General features: G+C 39.8%; 2 protein-coding genes, 1 long non-coding RNA gene and 1 other non-coding gene across 6 annotated transcripts in view; 2 read left to right on the top strand and 2 right to left on the bottom strand.

The window, feature by feature from the left end:
* Window positions 1-1,812, bottom strand: part of NUBPL (NUBP iron-sulfur cluster assembly factor, mitochondrial) — a 139,212-nt gene extending 137,400 nt beyond the window's left edge. The window contains exon 1 of the mRNA XM_067296713.1: window positions 1,608-1,812. The gene's annotated coding sequence lies outside the window, so the exon portion shown is untranslated. The remainder of the gene's footprint in view (window positions 1-1,607) is intronic.
* Window positions 1,813-1,842: 30 nt separating this feature from the next.
* Window positions 1,843-19,959, top strand: DTD2 (D-aminoacyl-tRNA deacylase 2). Of its 3 annotated transcripts, none has more exons than XR_010884182.1 (7): window positions 1,843-2,038; window positions 8,004-8,073; window positions 10,089-10,134; window positions 11,440-11,489; window positions 11,987-12,095; window positions 14,113-14,224; window positions 19,910-19,959. XR_010884182.1 is itself a non-coding variant. In XM_067296714.1 (3 exons), the coding sequence occupies exons 1-3, from the start codon at window positions 1,928-1,930 to the stop codon at window positions 10,412-10,414; spliced, it is 507 nt and encodes a 168-aa protein (XP_067152815.1). In that variant the 5' UTR covers window positions 1,867-1,927; the 3' UTR covers window positions 10,415-10,440. The 3 variants fall into 3 exon arrangements, 1 of the variants encoding a protein (XP_067152815.1); XR_010884181.1 differs by lacking the exon at window positions 19,910-19,959 and adding an exon at window positions 14,814-14,886; XM_067296714.1 differs by lacking the exons at window positions 11,440-11,489; window positions 11,987-12,095; window positions 14,113-14,224; window positions 19,910-19,959 and having other exon boundaries at window positions 1,867-2,038; window positions 10,089-10,440.
* On the top strand, window positions 16,389-16,529 carry LOC136992101 (U4 spliceosomal RNA). Its single transcript, XR_010884225.1, has one exon. It is a non-coding gene; the product is annotated as a U4 spliceosomal RNA (small nuclear RNA).
* LOC136992088 (uncharacterized) lies at window positions 17,151-21,521 on the bottom strand. The gene is made up of 3 exons (XR_010884183.1): window positions 21,285-21,521; window positions 17,743-20,487; window positions 17,151-17,227 (listed from the first exon to the last, which is right to left on the bottom strand). It is a non-coding gene; the product is annotated as an uncharacterized lncRNA (long non-coding RNA).
* Between the last annotated feature and the right edge of the window lie 149 nt (window positions 21,522-21,670).

The raw sequence follows: 21,670 nt of genomic DNA, 5'->3' as shown, positions 1-21,670 counted from the left end.
AACGTGGCCTTAAAAATAAAAGCTTCAGTTTTCAAATTAATTCAGTGAGGCTGAATTCTGCATCAATCTGTCCTTACTTTGCTGAAGCCAATGTTATTTAAAACTTGTATCTGTCAAAAATTCACAGACAGGAAGAAGGCACAACTCTCCTAATTTAGGAACTGTTCAATGAATATCAGCATATGTAGCCAGAAACCTGAAAGATGATAAAAGAAGCAGTTGCAATGCTTTAACTTTTCTCATTAGCTATGGAAGGTCATTTCAGAACTATGCCCATTTTTTTTCAGATCTTAATTACGATCCCTGGCTATACAGATCTCTTATGTCTTTACTGCACTCTTTGTTGTTCACTCTGCCTGCTCAAAAGCAGTAGTATTGTTAAAAAGAAATGCTCCAATGCGATCAGTTCATGTCAGTCGAATCAAACACAAAGATTAGATATACTCAGTTTTTTTAAAAGCACGTGTGTAACAAGTAATATTTAGATCAATAAGTGCTTGTCTTTTGTTTTCATGCAGGAACTGAACAGCATGTTATACTTATCCCAAGCATGTAACATTTTCCCACTGGAAGATAAGCAGATTTTTTTATTTTTCATCAAAAAAAACCCAACTTCCCGATAGCAGTAGGGCATTGTTAAATTTTGAAACAAATTAACTGAACTTAAAAAAAAAACCCTTCTGTTCATTTACTCTAAAGGTGCCTTGCCTACCTGCCCCTCCTTAGAGGACATCACTGACAGATCACAAGCCCCATTATTTTCTGCAAAGGGTATAGTATTTGTTGATCTCCTCTTAAAGTTTTAGCAAGGACCCTCCTGCTTTCTTTATCCTTTATACATCATACAAGCTGCTTTTAAGTATTTGCAAGGCAAACTCATCTTCCTGCAAATCCCATCTTCAAATTCTTTCTGAAGTAAAAAAAGCAATGGCTAAAAATCTGGTTTGTTGTGACCATATTTTTCATGCTGACTTGTAATTCAGTCTTCTACCAGTGTCTCTCCATTTTAGTCACCTGTAATCTATAGCTTGTAAACTGCAAGCTCTTTGGGTCAGACACTTTCTGTGCTATAGGTCTACCGGGTATCTAGCATCTTATAAACCTCATTGGGCACTGCTTGTTCTTTAAATGTATTAATAAACATCAATAACATGGACTCATGAGATCACTTATGAAATAAGCAGATGGTATTCATGCTTGTGGGCTTTGATCATGTATTTACTGAAGTGAAAACAGATCCACTTTGAAATCTATTCAATTCAGTGGAAATACTGCCTTACCCTCTTCCCCTCTGCTTATGAACAGGTCACCATATACCCGGCTTTGCAATGCCATCAGGTGAAACCCAGTTTGAACAGCCTACAGTTACAGAAACGAGTGATCCGACGTGCTGCTGGCAGGGACCTAAAGCACAGCTGCCGCCGCCCCGGAGCTCCGAGCCCCGCACCGCCCTGCCGGCACCGCGGCAGCGCCGCCGCCGGGCCCGGGCCCGGGCCCGGGCCACGGCCCGCCCTGCAGGCGCCGCCCGGCGAGCCGCACGCTCCGCAGCGCTGCCACCTCGCGAGGCGGCGCTAACACACGTTTTGCTTCCTGAAGGGAAACCTCACCTGGAGCAGGGTCAGAGCCAGAGGACGTGACTTGTTACCCAAGGCGAGAGCTTGCAGGGGGAAACGAAGCGGCTCTCCCCAGCGTTACACAGAAGGAAACCGGCCTCGGTAACCCGGAAAGGATACGGAGCCGATCACGAAACGCCCCCAGCCGCGGCAGGGCGCGGGCGGGCGCCCGCACGCCCCGAGACTCCCCCCGCACCGCGGACCTGCCCCCCCCCGAGGAGCAGGGGGCGGCAGCACAGCCGCGGCCGCCCGCCCGCCCTGCGCCGGCGCCACCCAGGCGGCACCGCCCCCCTCGCCAGGAGGCTCCGCGGGCTATGGCGGCGCTGCAGCGGCCGGTGCTGGCTCGAGCTCTGCTGCAGCAGTGCGTGTCCGCTCGGCTGCAGGTGAAGCCGCCCGAGCCCGGCTCCGAGGCCGAGTGGGTGGAGGTAACGTACGGAGCAGGCCGCCCTGCTTCGCTTGCGGCGCGGCGGCGGCAACTCGGTCCCCGGGTCTCGCCCCTTCCCCCCGCGGCGGCGCGGCGCGGCCGTTGGGGCCGTTACGGGGCGGGGGCGGGGGCCGGGCCGGGGCTGGAGCTGCCTGCAGAGGGCGGTGTAGGGCTCGCAGGCGGGCTGTCGTCCCGGATTTTCTCTGCGCTCACCCCTCTGCTCTGCCGCACGCACGGACGGATGCCGAAGCGCGTGTCTGCCCAGGCTTGAAGCAGCGAAGGGCACCGTGAATGAACCCAAAGAAGTACAGGAAAAACAGGGGTATCCCTTGCGCGCTAGCGTCAGGGCATAGTGAGGAGAAGAGGTGCGCTGGCATCGTCCATTTAGCTTCACAAAGGGTGCTCCAGATAATAAGAATAAGAACAAGTTCTCTCCTTTTCTTACAATATACTGTAAATCAAATCTGTAATCCTTGCAGTAACTCCTGCGGAACAGCACAAGATGTGATTTCGACTTTTTGTCTGTAGTTGTCTTCAAAACCTGTGCTCTGTTTCTGCTTAAACTCGTTTTCAGAGAGTTTTCTGGGTTGTAATCAACCCCCTCAAACCTGGTTTGTAATGTTGAATACTACATCAGTCACCTTAGCAATGTATGGGAGGTGCCCGGCCATCTTTGGTACCACTGCCCTGTCTCTTAATAATAGTTTCTCTTCAGAAGAAAAATAAAGTGCTTCAGGCAAAGAAAAAGTCTTAAATTTAACAAGAGCATAATGGAAGATTTCTTGAGGTGTCTAGATTTTTTTCTGAGACTTGGTTTTATTTTGATCTGATTTATTTTGGGCAAAAATACAGTGGTCTTTAATTTCATAATATGAATGGTTTTATGGAATAACTTTTAATTGTATGTCAGCGTAATGTTAATAGCAAATAGCTCCTTTTGCAACAAAAAAATCTAAAACTGCCTCTTAAGTTTATACTTCATTAATTGTGTGATACTTTCCAAGTAAAGAAGAAAGGCCAGGTAGAGCAATGCAACTGTGGTAGCAGTAGTTCCGATTTTTTTTTTCTTTTTCAGACTGTGTGTGATCTGAAAACTGGAATTTGGGATGTAGACTATCACAGAGCTTAAGGGAAACATCATAATTTCTCCCTTTTTCTCCCATAGCCGTATGGTGGGGGAGGTAGTGTGGTCTCCAGACTATTAGAACTACACACCGTATGTACTGCCTAGAGCTATTTACCAAAGCATGAAGGCTGCCCTTTGGGACCCACTATCCTGTTATAATTGGTACTGTTCATGAATTATCTACCATAGAATAATTCATCTATGTAGGCCTGAAAGATTTAGCCTTTGTGGATTTTGTTTTTGTCTTCTATCTTTCTTAAAGACTGTTACAACAGATGGGGCTACATCTAGTAATTCACATAACTATTTAAAGGTAAAAATTCTAGTATGTTTAAAGGACTTGCAAGTTTGTTCAACAAATATGAAGAAAGTTTAAAAAAAAAAAAGTGTACTTGTCCATGTCTTTCCATTGTTTGACTTTCACAATGCTCTTAATGTTTCCTCCTTGATCAGAAGAGGCAGATGGATGCACCAGATCTAGTTTCTACAGCGTGGTCTGGGAAACCAGAACTTCTTGCTCACTGAAAATGTGTGCCATATCACTGATACTATGGTTGGCTGAAGTGCATCTGTGTGTATTGCATTATAATAATGGCCTCTCAATGTAAGGAACATGCTCAGCTCTGCATAAATTAATTTTTGGAAAAATATCCTATTTCTAGCTTGTTAATCTTGGAAATAATTGTAGCTCTAGTGGGTAAAAGCAGAAATGTCATTGTGCTAGCTGTCCTTTAAACTATCAGAGAAGAGGCATATGGTTTTGTTTATACATATCACTAAATCTATTACAAGGAGGTTATGCTGTTTAAATCTCTTATTTGAAGTTTTAAATGTCTTAACCAAACTCATTGGAAAAGTAATAGCAGTAAAGAAATCTGTAGGGGATTTGGCCAATATAAGCAGCAGATATTTCCCAGACACAAAACTTAAAATATTTGTCTTTGTCTTATGAGTCTTTTCAGGATACCTTGGCTTTCTAAGAGAAGCCTAGTGTAGCAAGAGCTAGTCACCCTGCAGCAAAAAACTGTGAAAAGTTCATAGTCTCTTTAGCTTGACTACTTTAGAGGTAACTGAAACGAATCTTTGCTTCTGACGTTTTCTGCTAGGATAATGTTACTCTCTATATATGCTTACCAATATAAAAACAAAGAAATACGGACCTCATAAACTACTATTTACATAAGCTAATGTGTGCTTGGTATTTCAGAACTACTTAAAAATAGGTCCTCACCTTGAAGATTTCTAATGTACTATATATAGCACATAATGTAGGTGGCCTGGAATAGCTTCTGCGCTTTAAAAGACTTCTGTAGATACTTTGAGAACTTTAGAGTGGATGTTCTTTATCTGGAAAAGAAGTTAGGAGTGTACTCTTTATCTATACATGAATAACTGTTCTTCATTATGCTTTTATGATAGAATTTTTCTGACCTGTAGAGGATTCCAATGATGGGATGTCTTGTTTATGGAGAAACATAGGTTAGAGTGCATCCATCAAATATTTAAATATACAACAAAATATTTTTTGGGTTAAAAAAAAAGGAATTCTCCTTTTAAATATTAGGGGCAAAATAAGAGATTTGGTGTGTTTCACAGCTATGGAAGAAAAGAAATGTAAGATGAATATTCAGTTAAAAAAATATAAGTACCTAGACTAAATGCAGTGAAAACTGACTCTCCCTTATCTTATTTCCCTGGGTTCCTCTTCTGCTTAAGATACCAAAAAGAGATGCAGAATACCAGGTTCAGACTTGTTCTGTGATCTGTGGTAGGTTATGTAATCTCTTTGCTGCAACTGAATCTATGAAATATGAATAAATCTTCTCACAGGGGTAGTGAATCTGAACTTGAAACGGAAATGCCAAAGAATAATTTATGCAAGTTAGTTTCACAAACTGGCTTCGTAAGCCTGTGGTACAAAGTGTCTCCATTTTCATTATCAATTGCATTACCTTTTTCTGAAAAAATGTAGAGTTCATTGTGCACAATGTATTTGTGTTTTGCTAACTAAATCTTGCAAAATTCAGAGGAATGCAGTTGGGGGGTAGTTGTTTATTTTTCCTGTTAAAGAGCTAAAAAGGAGTATTTGAAAGCAGCATTGCTAAGGCTGATTGTATGGCCTTAGGGACTGGGTCCTTGTATGGTTGATGTTGCAGGTTGCCTGATCTGATGACTGCTTAGGACAGTTGTGTAGTAAAATGCCTGTGGTGCAAAGTAATGTGCTTCGCTGGTTTATTTACGCAGACATTTTACTGATAACAGAACAATTTCCCAGCCCAGCTACCTGCCTGTCACTATCCAGGTTCCTTGTAGTGGTTGTCTGTATGTCATCTTGTTGAATTTAAAACCTTGTTTTGTGTTATCTTGTAGACTTTGATTGCTTACAGAGGACCTTCACAAATGGCAATATTTTTGTTTTGGTTTGAAGGGTTTAAACATTCCAGTTCTTTACACTGGAAACAAGCATGTGTCTTACGATGCCTGAAACTATTGAAGCTATCTGAGGACTGAGATGTATTATTATTATTAGTTTAGCTCTTGAAGTTGTTTTCAATTTTGCATCGTCTATTCAATTAAGAAATTAGAGAATAAAAAATGCATAACAGGAGGAGTGTATCGTTGAAAATAGCGTTCCAGAAGATCATAAACCTGCAATATTGAGGCATCCTTTAGTAGCTTTAACTTGTGATTCTGAATTCAGATTTTTTTCCTTTAATCTAATGTCTCTCTAATTGCTTTGAGACTCTGAACCCAATATGTATGGCTCATCTTGTGATAAAAACGTATTGAAAAATAGGCATCAAATAATGAGAGGGACTGAAAAATAATACATGTTTTTACTTGGTCTTTACCTATCTGTCTTTAGAACTTGTAGATGACACTTGGTTTACCTTTTTGTTTTCTTAACTGAGCTTCTGGCAGAATATTGTTTCTTCCATATGTGGGACTGTTTGAAAAATACTGAATATTACAAGTCTCAGAATGAGCATCTGCATTGTGTGCTATAGTGTAGTCACTTCTAATGTAGTGGTCAGATGTATATGTCATAAATTTATTTGGCCTATTTTGTTGTAAACTGTAAATAGGTATATATGCATTTGATATTTTTTACTAATAATGTATTCTAATGCTGGCCTGTTTCTGGGACTAGCCCAACATGTATGGATAACTAACTTCTGACAGCTTATATCTCTCTCCCTCATTTGAACAGATAGTTTGAAATGTCATTTGAGGTTCAGGCCATCTAATTTCTTGAATTGTTTATGAAATGTGGGAACCAGTCATTTGGGAACCTGTACAATATTGTGCAGTGGTCAAAATAAGCTTTTGATAGGAGACATTTACAGCTTTCAAAAGAATCTCAGTATGTGATGTTTTGCTACATCTCTCATTCATTCTGAATGCTCAGAAGAGCATTCTCTTTTCAGAAGTTAGTAACTAGAAAAATAGTTGAGAAGGCATAGGGTTTTTTTTCAGTCATTGCTTTGAGCATTCCGTTGAATCTATCCAATAACAAAGGGAGAAAGCCTCATGCATATAGTTAAGCACTATTTCTATATCAGAAACTTTTATCTTTTTAACAAAAGGGAGAGAGTGAGAAAAAAAATCATGAAAAAGTATTTGTAAGAAACCATTCACATTTCTTATCCTTTTGCTTTAACAACATCAATATTAATGAATCCTTCCTGCCCCAGTATAGTAGCATCTCCAAAGTAGTATTTTATAGTTACTGTAAGCTAACTTTTTTTTTTTTTTCCTCTCATGAAAGTATAAGCATACTTCCTCCTGATGAAGCAGTTAGGGTTTTTTGTATATTGTATGCCTGTGGGCACACAAGTATCTTTGGTTGCTGTTGTTTGCTTCAATCATACTTTTAAATTCTGGCAAATCTTTTTTTCTTGACAACTGAAGAAGTCAAACCATTCAAGTATACTTGTGGATGACACGTAATCACTGTTGGCTACTGATCCTATCAGTTTCTCTTAATAAATTACTGGTTGTTGCATATGTATTCTTTGTGAACTAAATAAGAGAGTAGAAGAGCTACAAAAGAATTGCCCTATGCTTTCTCCTCTATACAGGCCTAATTCTTTACTCAAACAGACAGTTCTTACAAATAGTCTCTCTGAATGAAGGCTAAAGAAGTAGCATAGTCTCTCTGAATGAAGGCTAAAGAAGTAGCATATCCTTTAGTCTATAGAAGTCAGGGAAAAGGTCCTACATTACCATAAATGTTTCACCCAAACTGATAATATTCTTAATACATTTATAATATTCTGAACACCTTCATAGTGTTATTGATCATCATATTTAAATCTGTAATTAACAATCTTTTTTTTAAAATGGTCCTGTACTGGTATATTTTTAACATCAAAATATAATTCAGTTTACTGACAAGTCCTATGCTATTCTTCATATTTCATAATTGGAAATAAATTCATAATTCACACTTAAAATTATTTTACCTATATGTTTGATAAGAAAAAAGCTTAAATTATTTCCTGTTCTGAATTTAAGTAATTTAATTCATCTTGTTTCTGTTTTTAATTGTCTATGTTAATACTGTGCATTGTAAATTCCAACTAAATTTGCCTTCACATGGAGCTTATGAATTGGTTTAATTGTATGTAGAAGCACTGTGCAGATAATCAGTATATACCTCATTAGTCTCCACTGTAGGATCTGTAGACTTGATGTCCGAAGCTATGGTAAATAACTACAAGTGCTCTGGGGAACTTTATTCTCCTGTTATTTTGTCATTTTTGATACCAGTTTTGATGCTAAGATTGTGTGGTGGACAATGAGAAATGTTGATACACTTCTGTGAAATCTTTTGTAGATCCAGAGAGGGCTTGTTATCTACATATGCTTCTTCAAAGGTGCTGATGAGGATCTTGTTCCAAAAATTGGTATGATATATTCCTCCTTACAAATTCTTGTACCATTTAAAGAAGAATTAAGAAAAGTGGTTGGAGAAGGCAGCAACCACTTGGACTAAAAGAAGTCAAAAACCTTCATATAGCATCATTCCAAATCAAACAGCTGGCTGAAAGAAGAGTTTGGTTGTTCTTATTTCGTTTGGCAGTTTACCATATCTCTCTTTCTTTCTATTTGCTAATGATTAACATGCTACAAAATCAGTTCACGCTGAGTGTTCATGATAACACTCCAGGAAATAGAGAAAATGTTGCACCTACTCTTTGGCATATTACATATATCAGGCAATAGCTTCAGTCCAGGACTGAGCTCAACTTAAGGAAACCTGTTTTCAAATAATTTATGGCTTGATTTAAGGAATACTTCAATTCTGATCTTGCTGTATGTGCTGTATTTAGAAAACTATAGCCAGCAGAGGGAGTTGGGTGGATAATTAAAGTGTCCTTGCCATCTTGTTTCAGAGGTACTATATACAGTTAGGCATTCAAGTGCAGTTTTCCAGATCAAAAATAATAACAGCAGCATCTGCAGTTCTTTCCTTCTTCCAAGCACCCATTTTAACATTTACATCAAAGTGGAGAAGATGCTGTGAATAAAACCAAATGATAGTGATTTCTCTCAGCCTTCATCCAGTGTGGTTTTGGTTTCTTTCTTTTTTTTTTTTTTAACTTTTATTTTATTTCTTCCCTCTCCTCCCATCCATCAGCAGTGCTGGATCACCTGGGAAATTCAGTGATCCCATGTGTTTCACACAAAAGTTCTCCTTTTCTTTTTTGTGGTTTGTTGATATTAGTAGTTTCGCAAAAGGTAACACTGCAGTAGTCTGTTTCAAGCTACTTGCTGGGACCAGCAGAAGGACCTGGCAATGCACAAGCGCAGGTGCTACTGTAAATGCTGAGAGCAGCTCCTGTGGGATTCCGTCTCAGTCTTGGAGGGCACAGTCGTTGTGATGCTAAACTAAGTTGAAATCTCTGGGTATATTTAAAACAACATGATATGAAAGTTGATGTTTTGCTTGTGAGAGTTTCATGGGAATGTTACTTGAGTATAATGACCTTTCAGCTGTGTGAGAGCTGAAATAGGGCAGAAAATGAAAGCTCTGTTTCCTGTTAGGAGATTCATCCACCACCATCATTAACTGTCTGTCTGTCTTAAGGGATATTTTTCCTAAATATATTTTGAAACTGATTAAATGAGGTTTTGTTGTTCCTGAATCGTAACTCTTTTTGCTTCAAGCAATATTCTTCCATTAAACTTCCGTGGGTTTAGAGAGATCTCTGACCTTCATCCTTCCCTCTTCTCTCAAAAGAAAAGCTGAGAACTGCACATTGCTAAGTGTAATCCTGAAGGGCACTCCAGTTCAAATTGAGCTGCTGAGCCTGTGACACTCTCCATACTGTCCACTTTGCTTCAGCAGAATCATTTGGGGTTTTGGTACTACTACAGTCTATTATAGCTAGAATTAAAGAAAATTCAGGACAGAAACTTCCCTGGAGCGTATTAAAGGTTTTCTTACCTCCTACCATGTGTAGTGTGGTCCAAATGTTGCTTGTTTGAGCATCAGACTCAAGTTAGAGTCACTGCTTGGATCTTAGGTTTCTGTGGGGAGCTTCTGCTAGAATAAAGTTCAGAATTTTAGATAGCCAACCACTTCCCCCCGAAAACAACTGTTTAGACATATTACATTAATACAGTCTTTCACAGTCTTCACAATTTTCAGAAATCTTAGTTTGTTAATAATATTGACTATCCATGTTTTGTCTCATTAATAACCGGCTTCTTTCTTCTTTTCAAATATTTTATACAGCTGTACTAAGTAATTTGATTATTGGAGTTCAGATATAGAACTGACACAGTACTTTAAATGTTTTACTTAAATGGTTTGTCACACATCTCAATATCTGTTGTATCTTGCTTTATGATGTTATATTAGGTTGTGTTTAATTTATTTTTGTTATACTAATTCTTGTTTTATTTTTATTTGCAGTGAATATGCTGTTGAATGTTCAATTAAGTGAAAGTGAAAGTGGCAAGTACGTTTCTGTTCTTGATTTACCAGGCAATGTGCTAATCATACCTCAAGCTACACTAGGTGGTAAACTGAAGGGAAAAAAGATGCAGTACCATACCAACATTGAAAAAGAAAAAGGGCTGAAACTTTATTCTCAGTTTGTGACTCTGTGTGAAAAAGAAATGGCTGCCAGTGCCAGATGCATGGAAGCAGGTGTTTTTGTTAAGCATGGCACATATGGAAACAGTCAGGTGTTAAAACTGGATACAAATGGACCTTTCACTCATCTGATTGAATTTTGAAAAAATAAATGATATCTTGGATACAGTATTGGCTCGCAATTGTATTTTTTTCATTTGTAAGCATTAATGCACTTAAGTGGGTTGGGTGGCACAGTATAAGAAAAACTTTCACTCATTTATACTGGTGTCACCAATCACATTAAATATAAGGATGTCTGAGACTTTTGCAATAATGCATGTTTTAAATGCATCTTCATGTGAAGTATTCTCAAAATAATTGTTAAGATTCATTCAATGAAAACATCTAACAATTTTTTTTACAAAAATTTTAATAGTGGGGGTATTACATATGTTTCTTACTTTAAAATAATGACAAAGGTATTGCATGTAAAGTACACTTAGGGAAGTGAAATTTATAGATTTAAAAAAAAAAAAGCTGTAGGTATGATTCTCTGTTCCCTGAATTCCTGAGTCAGCCACTTATTTTTTTTGTCCTTCTGTTTCTTATCTACGAAATAGAAATACTTTCTACATCACAAAGATACTGGAAGCAAAAATTCACTGAATTTTTAGCCTCTTGGATAGTAGGTACTATGTAATGCAGGCTGCCCCCCTCATCCAGAGTTTGCAGGGGTGGGATGCTTTTAGGCAGTACTAGGATTGAGCAGAGTATATACCTCCAGTCATAGGGCCTTGAGGAAGAAATAGTGAGGCACAGTAGAGACTGAAGTCAAGGAAGTACTGAATTGCTTCCTCGAAGTTTGCGCTCTGAGTGCATGTTGCTGGCTGTTTGCTGTAATTTAGTCCATGTTCTGGTTTCCTTGGTCTTGTTGTGTATTCATTTCTTTCATAACATAGCTTCAGGAAAAGGACTAAAATATTAAATGAACAAAAACAAAACATAAATATAAAATAAAAATGGTGTGACGTATGCTGTCATCTCATTTTTCTCTCTGCCTGAATTCCTTCCCTCCACCTTTCTACTGAGTCTGTGAAGCAGAGACTAGCTTATATTCCTTATATATCATGACAAGACCAGAGCAGAGACAAATTATTTCACATATGTTTACATTTTCCTCTGATAGAAGATGCTGTTGGAAACAAAATAGCTGGATCATGTGTCCTGCAGATTCTGGTAAGTCCTAAATTTTTAGGTAAGGTAATGGGCTGTTTTCTGTTTCCTTGTGTGATCTTAAATTGTGAATCAGTATTTACAAATATTCTGTCCCTATCTTTAGTAAAAATAATTGAATGTGTAATCTGCAGGCTCAAGGTAGATCATGAGAATCATATTTTTGAACAGATAAAAAGCTCTTAGTTTTGCTACAAGAGAGTAATAGGATTTTTCATATTACCATAATGTACAGTTAGTAATTATGAAATACTTAAGGATGCTGAATTCCTGGCAATTGGTATTCTTACAGTTGAAAAAACTATTCACATAAATGGTCTGGAAATAGTAGCTAGGTCCCAAATTACATATTTATTCATTAATAATTAACAGTTATGACAGATACAATATGAATCGTGTGCCAAGTTCTTACTAGAGATATTTAAATAAGACTGTCCTGCTGTTAATAACTGATACAAATTCATCCTGATTTTGTCTACTTTGTCCTCTTTCTGTTGTAGGTCAAATCCTGAAATATCCTGAGTAATACCACTTTTTACTGACCTTACAGGAGTTGCAAGTATTCAGTAGATCTCAAGAACTGATCCTTTGAGGCCTAACAGAAAATGGGTAGGTTTTTTTTTTTTTTTCTGGCTCCAGAAAAATCCTTGGAAGCCTGACAATTCGTTCTTTTTATTTCAAATACTCTACAAATTCAAAGAGGAGATGACACTGAAAATAGTATAAAACATACTTCAAACTGACCTCTAGCTTGAATTGATGTCACTTATAAAAAAGATATATGAAGTCATCTTATATAAAAGATATATTTCAGTAGTTCTTAGGACAAGACAAAACTCTTAAGTTTCTGTAAACATACGGTGGCATCTTTGTGTATTTACTTATCTGCCAGCTTTAGATGTATTTGTTTATCTATCTTGGGATACTAATTTCTGCAATCTTTTGCAACAGCAAAGATTGGCAGCTTGCTGAATGATGAGCCCTTTGTACTGCTTTATTTACATTTATTATTGATTTGTGATCCATTTACTGAAAGAAGCCATTTCTGAATAACGTGGTGGACCATACTGATGAAAAAATTGATTAAAATTATTTTTCAAAGCCAAATGCTCATATCTTTCTGACATGAATATATGCCTTAAACAGATGACATGACACTGCTTTAAATAGCTTTTATTCTATGACTAGACTAACGTTCAAATAATTTTCCTCTTCTACATTTAGAGAATATCTGTTGGATAATATTTAGTGTTCTGACTTCCTTGAAATAAACTAAAGAATCAGAAGGAGTCTTTATGCTAATCTAGTCCGGCCTCCCCTCCAGAGGAGGGCTCAACTATCACACAGTAATTCTTAGATCAGATTTTTACTAACTCATTTGCAGTGTACACACCCAGTGAACATGCATGGACTATGGACTGTGCTCATAAAACTAATGAGTTCAGGTGCAATAGCTTATTGTCCGGTCAGCAGTTCTCCTGCTTCCTTCGCGTGCCCTTTGTGGACATCTTTACCTCTGCTGTTACATACAGTATGCAACATACAAATATTAGTCCAAAATTGCAGGGTAATAAACATCTCTTCGTGTACTTATTCTCTCTGAAAATCTATTGCACAATGAGTTTGCACCAAAGTACAATTAAACAAACCTTTCTTTTTCTTTGTGTAATCTCGGGTTTGGTTCACTGTTTGTGGCAAAGCTCTCAAAATATGTAACATTTTACCTGAATGCCTTAAATAGATGCCCACGAATTTGTTCAACTTGTATAATTGACCTGCTTTGCTCTTTAAAACAGAATGGGTATGCAGATGTCCATCCAGATTTGAAAACTTAGTTTTTGAAATCTCTGAATTTGGTACATTGGCCATCTTAATGTCATATTTTTTGCAACTTGTACTGGGGCCTCTATGACACTATGTAGCCCTGTAGTCCAGTAATACAGTATTGCTGTTGCTAGTAACAGGCCACAGATCTGTCCTGAGTTTGCAAGGCCTCAGAATTGAGGCCTATCAGACTTGCTTTGTCTGAACTTTTCTTGACCTTCCTGGAGCCTTGGTTTTACTTGTTTTAGTTGTAACAACAATTTTTCTACGGACAGGTGACTGGCTAATATGTTTCAGTTTTGCTTTGTGTGGTATAACCACAGTTTTTATATAGTAACAAGTAGTGTAAAATGAGATAGTAATACCATAGTATTAGAACTAGATACCTTATACTATAGTGTAGAGAAATAACAGGCCTGTTTATGATAGCAGAGGCCTTGAAAAGAAAAGACACAAGATGCAGTGTAGAGGAGGACTGGCATGGGGTAAGAGATGAGGCACAAGCTGGCACTGGAGACCCCAAGGTTATAAACAACTCGCCAATGGTCAGTTAAAGAAATGCAGACCTGGAGCTGGATAAAAACAGTTTTGGAGTAAAAAAGGGAAGAATGAACAACTAACAAACAAGTGTAAAATGCACCATATATAGTAAATTTGGATGTAATGTGGAGTTGCAGACAAATAAAGAAAAAGCAAGATATAAAAGCATGTTAGAAAGCATATAAATAGCCCCAGATCAATTCAAAGAAGTAAAAAAGAGAGGAAGAAGAAACCATAAACACCAATATCATATTCCTCCCAGAGGAGAACTCAGCATGCTGATGATTCACCACACTGCCCTCCACCAGATGGAAGCCATCGGTCTTAGAAGCCGGAGGGACAGTGGAAGGGTGAGCACAACACCAGGAGAAAAGGTAAACACTAGGAAGTACATATATAACAATCTCAACTGTATTATTATTGAGACTTTTTGTACAGTAGTATTCATTTCTTTATTTTCCTTTCCTTTTTTTCTGGATAGTTAGATCTGGACTAATAATAATTCTATGATTAAACTGCTAAGACTGAAATTATAAGAAGTTCTTGGCTTTGCACATAGGGTACCTTTCTTTTTGCCCATGACAAGGTTTTGCACATAACAGTCATTGCAGACTGTTGCTTCCCCATCTTGAAATGGCATCTACTTGATAGACTATTGTATATTTGCCAGTTTCTGCAGTGTTTTTCACAGGGTCTTTCAGTGTAACTGAGATGCCTGATCTTGTTTATCACAAAAGCTACCTGAGAGTTTTTCTTCGCTCTAACTCTGTGCAACCTGTTTAATCACTTTGTGAGAACAAGTGAGTTCCATCCAGTCTGAGGTTCTTGCTTGATTTTAAAAGTGGTGCATGATCAGATGAACCTCACCTATCATACAAAAATAGCTTCTTTGAAGGTGGGTTTAAATCTTTTAATCTTCCATTATTTTCTGGTTTTAGTCTCTAACATTCTCTTCTCTTCTAGATGGTCTTCTGCAAATACATTATGTATCTGTTCCAAAGCTAGAGTGGAAGTATGTTAATGAGTGCTAGAGCAGTCTCAGGAAATCCACCGTTTGGTTGCCTGAGGTCTGCCACCAACCTCTTATGTGACTGGCTTAATTTCTTCATTTCTTCATGTCTCAGTTGTCATCTAATAAATGGGTCCTCAGCATATTGCTACTTAAGACTGCATATTCAGGAAAACAATGACTCACTGTGTTAGTGCATTGCATAGCACAGTAAGACCCGACTCTAGATTCACAAGCTGCTTTGTCTTAGAAGTCAGGGTCACAGTAGCTGGACAAGAACAGAAAACTGAGCTGCTCTCTTAAACTCTGTCTTGGGAGAAGATCACCCAAAACCTGAGAATCTCTCTTATGAATTTAGTGAATTTGATATGTCTTATTCCTTCATATTCTCTTGAAGTTCCTAGAAGGTGACTCAGAATTTGAAAATGACGACAATGTGCCAAGAACTGTGCTACCAGAAGTGCTATGCAACTGCAGCTAAAAAGTATATGGCTAAAATGGTATATGTGGGCAACAGAAAGAAACAGCAGTTAGAATAGCCTGAATAGTATGAAAGTATTGCAGATTTTCTATTTTAACCAGCACTGTCCACTAGTCCAATTATTGCCAGTGTGTGGCTTCGGGCAAAGCAATTTTCTGCTCTACTTTTTCCAACTATAAGATGAAACTAGAATGAAAAGGAAGAAAAGGGGGTTTAAAATCACTGCTTTTTTTCTTTTTTATTAAAGGAAAATCACTTCTGTTCTTCCTTTTGCTTTGGAATGCATGTGCTGGAGCTGCATGAGTTTGCCCTTTACTCCCTTCTACCTTTGTTTCTGGCTCACGAATGTGTTTTGAGCTAGTGTCCATAGACAGCTTTGAGTACCTCAAATGAACAGTGTTATATCACTGCAAACAACACCGTATTATTTCTAAAATAGAAATGACATACACAGTATGGAAAAACAAATAAATAGTATTCCTGTCACACTCTTCTAGTTCACATATATTTGTGCATCTCTTTACTGTAAATTTAAGATTGCTTTCTATTCACTTTAATAGTATTTGACTGTGCAAGTGTCACAATATGTGCTCTGTTAGGTCAGTATGTACTAAAAATGTGCAGGTAAAGAGCTTAGATTATTTAGATGTGCTGCATTAGGAGAGATTGCAACATAGTTTTGGATTATCAGTGAAAGGAAAAGGTTCTTGGGAGGCCTTAGTAGTCAGTTGGATATCCATATCTGGATCCCACTAACGTGCAGTTTATTCTTGTCAGAATATTTTATCCAGAATTCTTCAGCTATTTAATTTAAAATTGTCAGAAATATGCTACAGCAGTTCCAGAAATTAACATGTTATAACACTTCTGAGCAAATCAATGACTTTATTCATACTAAAACCAAATGTGACTTGCCTGTTGCTAATGGTGTAGCTGTTTGTAGGATCAGACCTTAATGGTCTGATTCTGTACTTAAGTGGGTGTATTGACTGGAAAATTTAATACAATGGCAAAAATAAAGTAAAAATAAATGTTTAATGTCATAATTAGCTTTGTGCAGTGGCAGTATTGTAGCCAATGAGGTTAATCCAAGACGTGGTTATTGCTAATTGGAAAACTCAACTGCATAGTTTGTGGTAGTGGGGAACTGCATTTGCACCTTATAAATTTATTAAGAGCAGCCCTTAGGAATCCCAGACCCTAGAGACCACGGAGGAAGTCTGGAGAAAGGAAGACTCCCTTGGTTGTGGAGGATTGGGTTAGAGATCATTTAGGAAAACCTGACATCCACAAGTCCATGGCCCCTGATGGGATGCACCCACAACTGCTGAGGGAGCTGGTGGACGTCATTGCTAGGCCACTCTCCATTGTCTTTGAAAGGACATGGAGAATAGGAGAGGTGCCTAGGACTGGAAGAAGGCTAATGTCACTGCAGTCAATCTTCAAAGAGGGCAAGAAGGAGGAACCCAGGGAACTACAGGCCAGTCAGTCTCGCCTCGATCCCTGGAAAAGTGATGGAACAGCTCATCCTGGATGCCATCTCTAAGCATGTGAAGAATAAGAAGGTGATCAGGAGTAGTCAGCGTGGATTCACCAAGGGGAAATCATGCTTAACGAACCTGTTCGCCTTCTACGATGGGATGACTAGCTGGGTAGATGAGGGGAGAGCAGTGGATGTTGTCTGCCTTGACTTCAGCAAGGCTTTCGACACTGCCTTCCATAACATCCTCATAGGCAAGCTCAGTGAGCTGGATTGAGAACTGGCTGAAAGGCAGAGCTCCGAGGGTTGTGCTCGGGGGCGCAAAGTCTGGTTGGAGGCCTGTAGCTGGCGGTGTCCCCCAGGGGTCAGTCCTGGGTCCAGTCTTGTTCAACTTCTTCATCAGTGACCTGGATGAAGGGACAGAGTGCACCCTCAGCAAGTTTGCTGACGATACCAAACTGGGAGGAGTGGCTGATACACCAGAGGGCTGTGCTGCCATTCAGAGAGACCTGGACAGGCTGGAGAGGTGGGCAGGGAGGAACCTCATGAAGTTCAACAAAGGCAAGTGCAGGGTCCTGCACCTGGGGAGGAATAACCCCATGCACCAGTACAGGTTGGGGGTTGACCTGCTGGAAAGCAGCTCTGCGGAGAAGGACCTGGGGTTCCTGGTGGACAAGAAGTTGACCCTGAGCCAGCAATGTGCCCTTGTGGCCAAGAAGGCCAATGGTATCCTGGGGTGCATCAGGAAGAGTGTTGCCAGCAGGTCGAGGGAGGTGATTCTCCCCCTCTACTCAGCCCTGGTGAGGCCACATCTGGAGTACTGTGTCTAGTGCTGGGCTCCCCAGTACAAGAGAGACATGGACCTACTGGAATGAGTCCAGTGGAGGGCTAGTAAGATGATGGAGGGATGGGAGCATCTTACCTGTGAGGAAAGGCTGAGAGAGCTGGGCCTGTTTAGCCTGGAGAAGAGAAGGCTGAGAGGAGATCTTATTAACGTGTACAAGTATCTTAAGCGATGGTGTCAAGAGGATGGGGCCAGACTCTTTTCAGTGGTGCCCAACGACAGGACGCGAGGCAACGGGCACAAACTGAAACACAGACACTTCCATCTGAACATGAGGAAAAACTTCTTCACTGTGAGGGTGACAGAGCACTGGAACAGGTTGCCCAGAGAGGTGGTGGAGTCTCCTTCCTTGGAGATATTCAAAAGCCGTCTGGACAGGGTCCTGTGCAAGGTGCCGTAGGTGACCCTGCTTGAGCAGGGGGGTTGGACTAGGTGATCTCCAGAGGTCTCTTCTAACCTCAACCATTCTGTGATTCTGTGATAATTAATATAAGACATTCCTTTTTACAGATTTTAAAATACAATGTAATTTAACTTTGTTTGCTGTATTATTTCGTGATGTTTCACCTGCTTTAAATCAAGCCCCTAGTCCTGTGATCCTTACTCATGCATACATAGTCCTGCTGAATTCAAAGGAATACATTCTTTCCTGTTGCAGTAGAGTCACCAAGGATTATACAGCTATAAATAAGAAAATATTTAGCTCAGAGGCATAAAAGATTGTGCAGATATTCTACTATGACTGAAATTTGTATGGCAGAACTGATTCATGCTCTAAATCAGTCAACTCACGTTATCAAAACAGGCTAACTAATGAGAAGACTAATCAGTAGTTCTGTGCATTGCAATTATTTGCCAGTTGCTTATTTTATTAACTAATTTGCTATTGAGGCTCAGTCAGGACTAATGGGGGAAGGGGAAGTGAATTAATACATGGTGAATATGTTTAATTATCCTGTTTTTGTCTGTGTTAGAACAGAACACTATAAACTTGCATACAAGAATATTTTTTATTTCAGAGTGATGAGGGTAAAGACAAAAAATGACGTGTTACTGCTGAAGTAGATGCTAATTTGAATCACTGTTGAGCAATTTAGGGGGAAAAAAGTCATATTAAATAATCCTGGTTAGCTATAAATCCAATAAACACCATGGATTCTTGCCCTCATCAAGTACTGCTAGCACAAAGCAAACCTGAAGCTGATGTACCCAGAGATGGAAGAAGCACTCAGCATTAGTATTCTTCATTATTTCAAACTGATTAGTATCACTTTGGCATTAAAACAGCATTACATAGAGCCAATATCACTTTGGGGGCTGGGATGGATCATTATTGGAAAGAACTGGGCAAGACTGTTACTGAGTGATGTTTTGTCTTGCCCTATGCTTATGTAAAATTTAGCATTATGAGGTATTAATCCTGAGTGGGGTCTGTTACCACAGCAGACTGAATAACAGTAACAACAACAACAACAACAACAACCATCTTTAAAAAATATTCTAGATTTGATTTTGTTTGTTTCTGAGCTAACTACTATCAACCCCTCACAAATATAAGTATAAATATTACCAGGTCTTTCTATTACCTCGGGAATGTCAGAAAGAGTCCCTCTTGTTTTTCTGGAGTTTATTAATGGAAACGTCATAGCACTAACAGTCTCTGAATATGAATTGTTTACTTGACCTTTCTCACAAGATGAATGGCAGACCACTTCATTTTGAGCAGCAGCAACTCATCTTCTGATCACAATGAGGTTAACTGAGCAAATAACACTTTTCTGGGGGATGTACATTATTTTCAATACTGAAAGTTAACACTTTTATACCAGTAGGGGTTTGTAGAGCTGATTTTTGTGAAATATAGTATGGAAATAGTTTCTTACCTCATGTATGAGGTGTTTATGTATTCTTCATTACCACATATATTTCCAGATTCTTTTTGTAAAGGGTCATTGCAGCAATGCTCATGTTGCCATATCACAGGCAATTTAGCAAAATTGAAGCAAATGCCCATATATGGTAATGCAGACTGGTACTCTTACAACTGTAGCAAAAGATACTCAAGAGGTTGTGTGAACACTTTTTGAAATATATCTTAGTGGTATGAACTACATGACTGAATACAGATGTTCTTTTATGACTACACTGTATATAAACTTTACATGGTAAGTTTATTTGAAGATGAATTTATCAAGCTTATATAAGGGCTAGACACAATTTCAGCTTCTACACTTATGTATCCTAGGCACTATTCCCTCCTCACAGAGGCTTGCACCACTTCAAAGAAGATGGCCCCAGACAACCTGGTTTGTGGAGAGAAATACTAGTTTTCCAGTCTACGGTTTAAACAATGTTGCAGTCTTGGAATGATAAGACAAAAGATCATCTTTAAGATTTGTTGTCTAGTCAAATCTAGTCTTTGTTCCAGAAGGCATTATTTCTTCATCAGCTTTGCAGCAGCAGCTGAGGTAGCAGAAATAAAATCTCAGTATTCAATTGAATGTTGCCAATAGAAATCAGATCTGATCTCTGTCCTTCCGTTTGCTCTACTAGGTAGTCTGGCAGAATGAAAAAAATTCCAGACATGGCTGGACATCAGCTACAACACTACAAGATTAGTGTTTGCTTGTTTATTTTTAGACAAAAACTGGCTAGAGATATATTTTTTTCTTTATTAAGATGGAACTTCAACTTTGAAGATAGAATTCAGAAAAGAAAATCCCCTCAACAGAACATTTTTCATAACCGATGAATTCACTTATGAAAATTTCCAAGGATGAAAGTCATTCCCTGTGATGTAGCAAAATCCTTCAATTGGAATACCTATTCGGAACAACAAAATATATTAGAAATGCATAAGATTCTATGTCTTACCTTGTTAGTAAGAGGAAGAATGATTCAGTGACTTGGGATATGATCTTGATTTGGAATCAAAATTTACATTGGTGAAACCAAAATATAACTGTAACTTTTGCAAATGTTGGATTTGACAAATGATTAAGACTATAAACTACTGGATGTGACTGTGTGACCTGAACAAGCCATCTAGAGGCGTGTAGTGCTTTGGAGCCCCAATCTTCTCCAAAAAGTATAATGAGTGTCTGTAGGATGGAGTGAAAATCAGGAGTCATGACAGATTCTGATCAGAGCCAGTTATAAATCTTAATGATATCAACTAAGCTCCTGAGCTTTTCGAAATAGCTACCTTAAAAAAAAAAATCTGAAGTGTTTTTTTTTTCCAGTGAGACCAGTTCCTGGTTGCTCCTCCATGATGCTGCATGCCAATTTTCCACCCGCAGGAAAATACGGCTTGGCAGTCCTGCGGAGCAAGCCTGTCGCACCAAGGGAGTACATGCCCCACCCCAGTGCCCACCCGCACCAACCACCTCTTTTAAATCCAGCTTGGTAGCCTGGTGCTTTACCACTTTTTGCTGCAACATTATGATAAATAAATAAATAGAGTGATCGTTCCCAGCCAAGAAAGCAGTAAGGTTAACCTCTCCGAAGCCATAAAGCTACCACCAGCGCCTCCCCTCACCCCAACCCTGCCCATACCCCTGGCACCCTGGTGGCTGTAGGGCCAGGAAGCCGCCCCGGGGGAATGTGGGACACGGCTCTACCTCAGGGGCTCTGTCTCTTCCAGCAGAGCTGCGGCGCCCTCCGGCCACCCCGACATCTTTCCGCGGGGCTGCGGCTCCAGCCGGCCGGCCGGGGCTCAGCGCCGGCCATTGGCACTGAGGAGCGGCGCGGGCCGCGTGCCAGCGGGCCGTTGACCGTTAGTGCTGAGGAGCGGCGCGGGCCGCGCGCCAGCGGGCCGTCGGCGCTGAGGAGCGGCGCGGGCTCCCGCCGCTCTCGGCTCCCCCCGCCCCTCCGCGGCGCCCTGCTCTGGAGCAGGGAGGCGCGCGCCCGCCACCGCGGGCGCTCGATGGCTCCAGAGCCGATTGCACAGCCCTGAGGCGCGGCACCTCCCGCCCCCTGCCTGCCTCCCGCCCTCCCCGCGCCGGCG

Source organism: Apteryx mantelli, chromosome 4, assembly GCF_036417845.1.
Source record: "Apteryx mantelli isolate bAptMan1 chromosome 4, bAptMan1.hap1, whole genome shotgun sequence".
Taxonomy (NCBI): Eukaryota; Metazoa; Chordata; class Aves; order Apterygiformes; family Apterygidae; genus Apteryx; species Apteryx mantelli.
The sequence above is the reverse complement of the archived record's forward strand: the minus strand, read 5'-3'. Positions and strand labels throughout refer to the sequence as shown.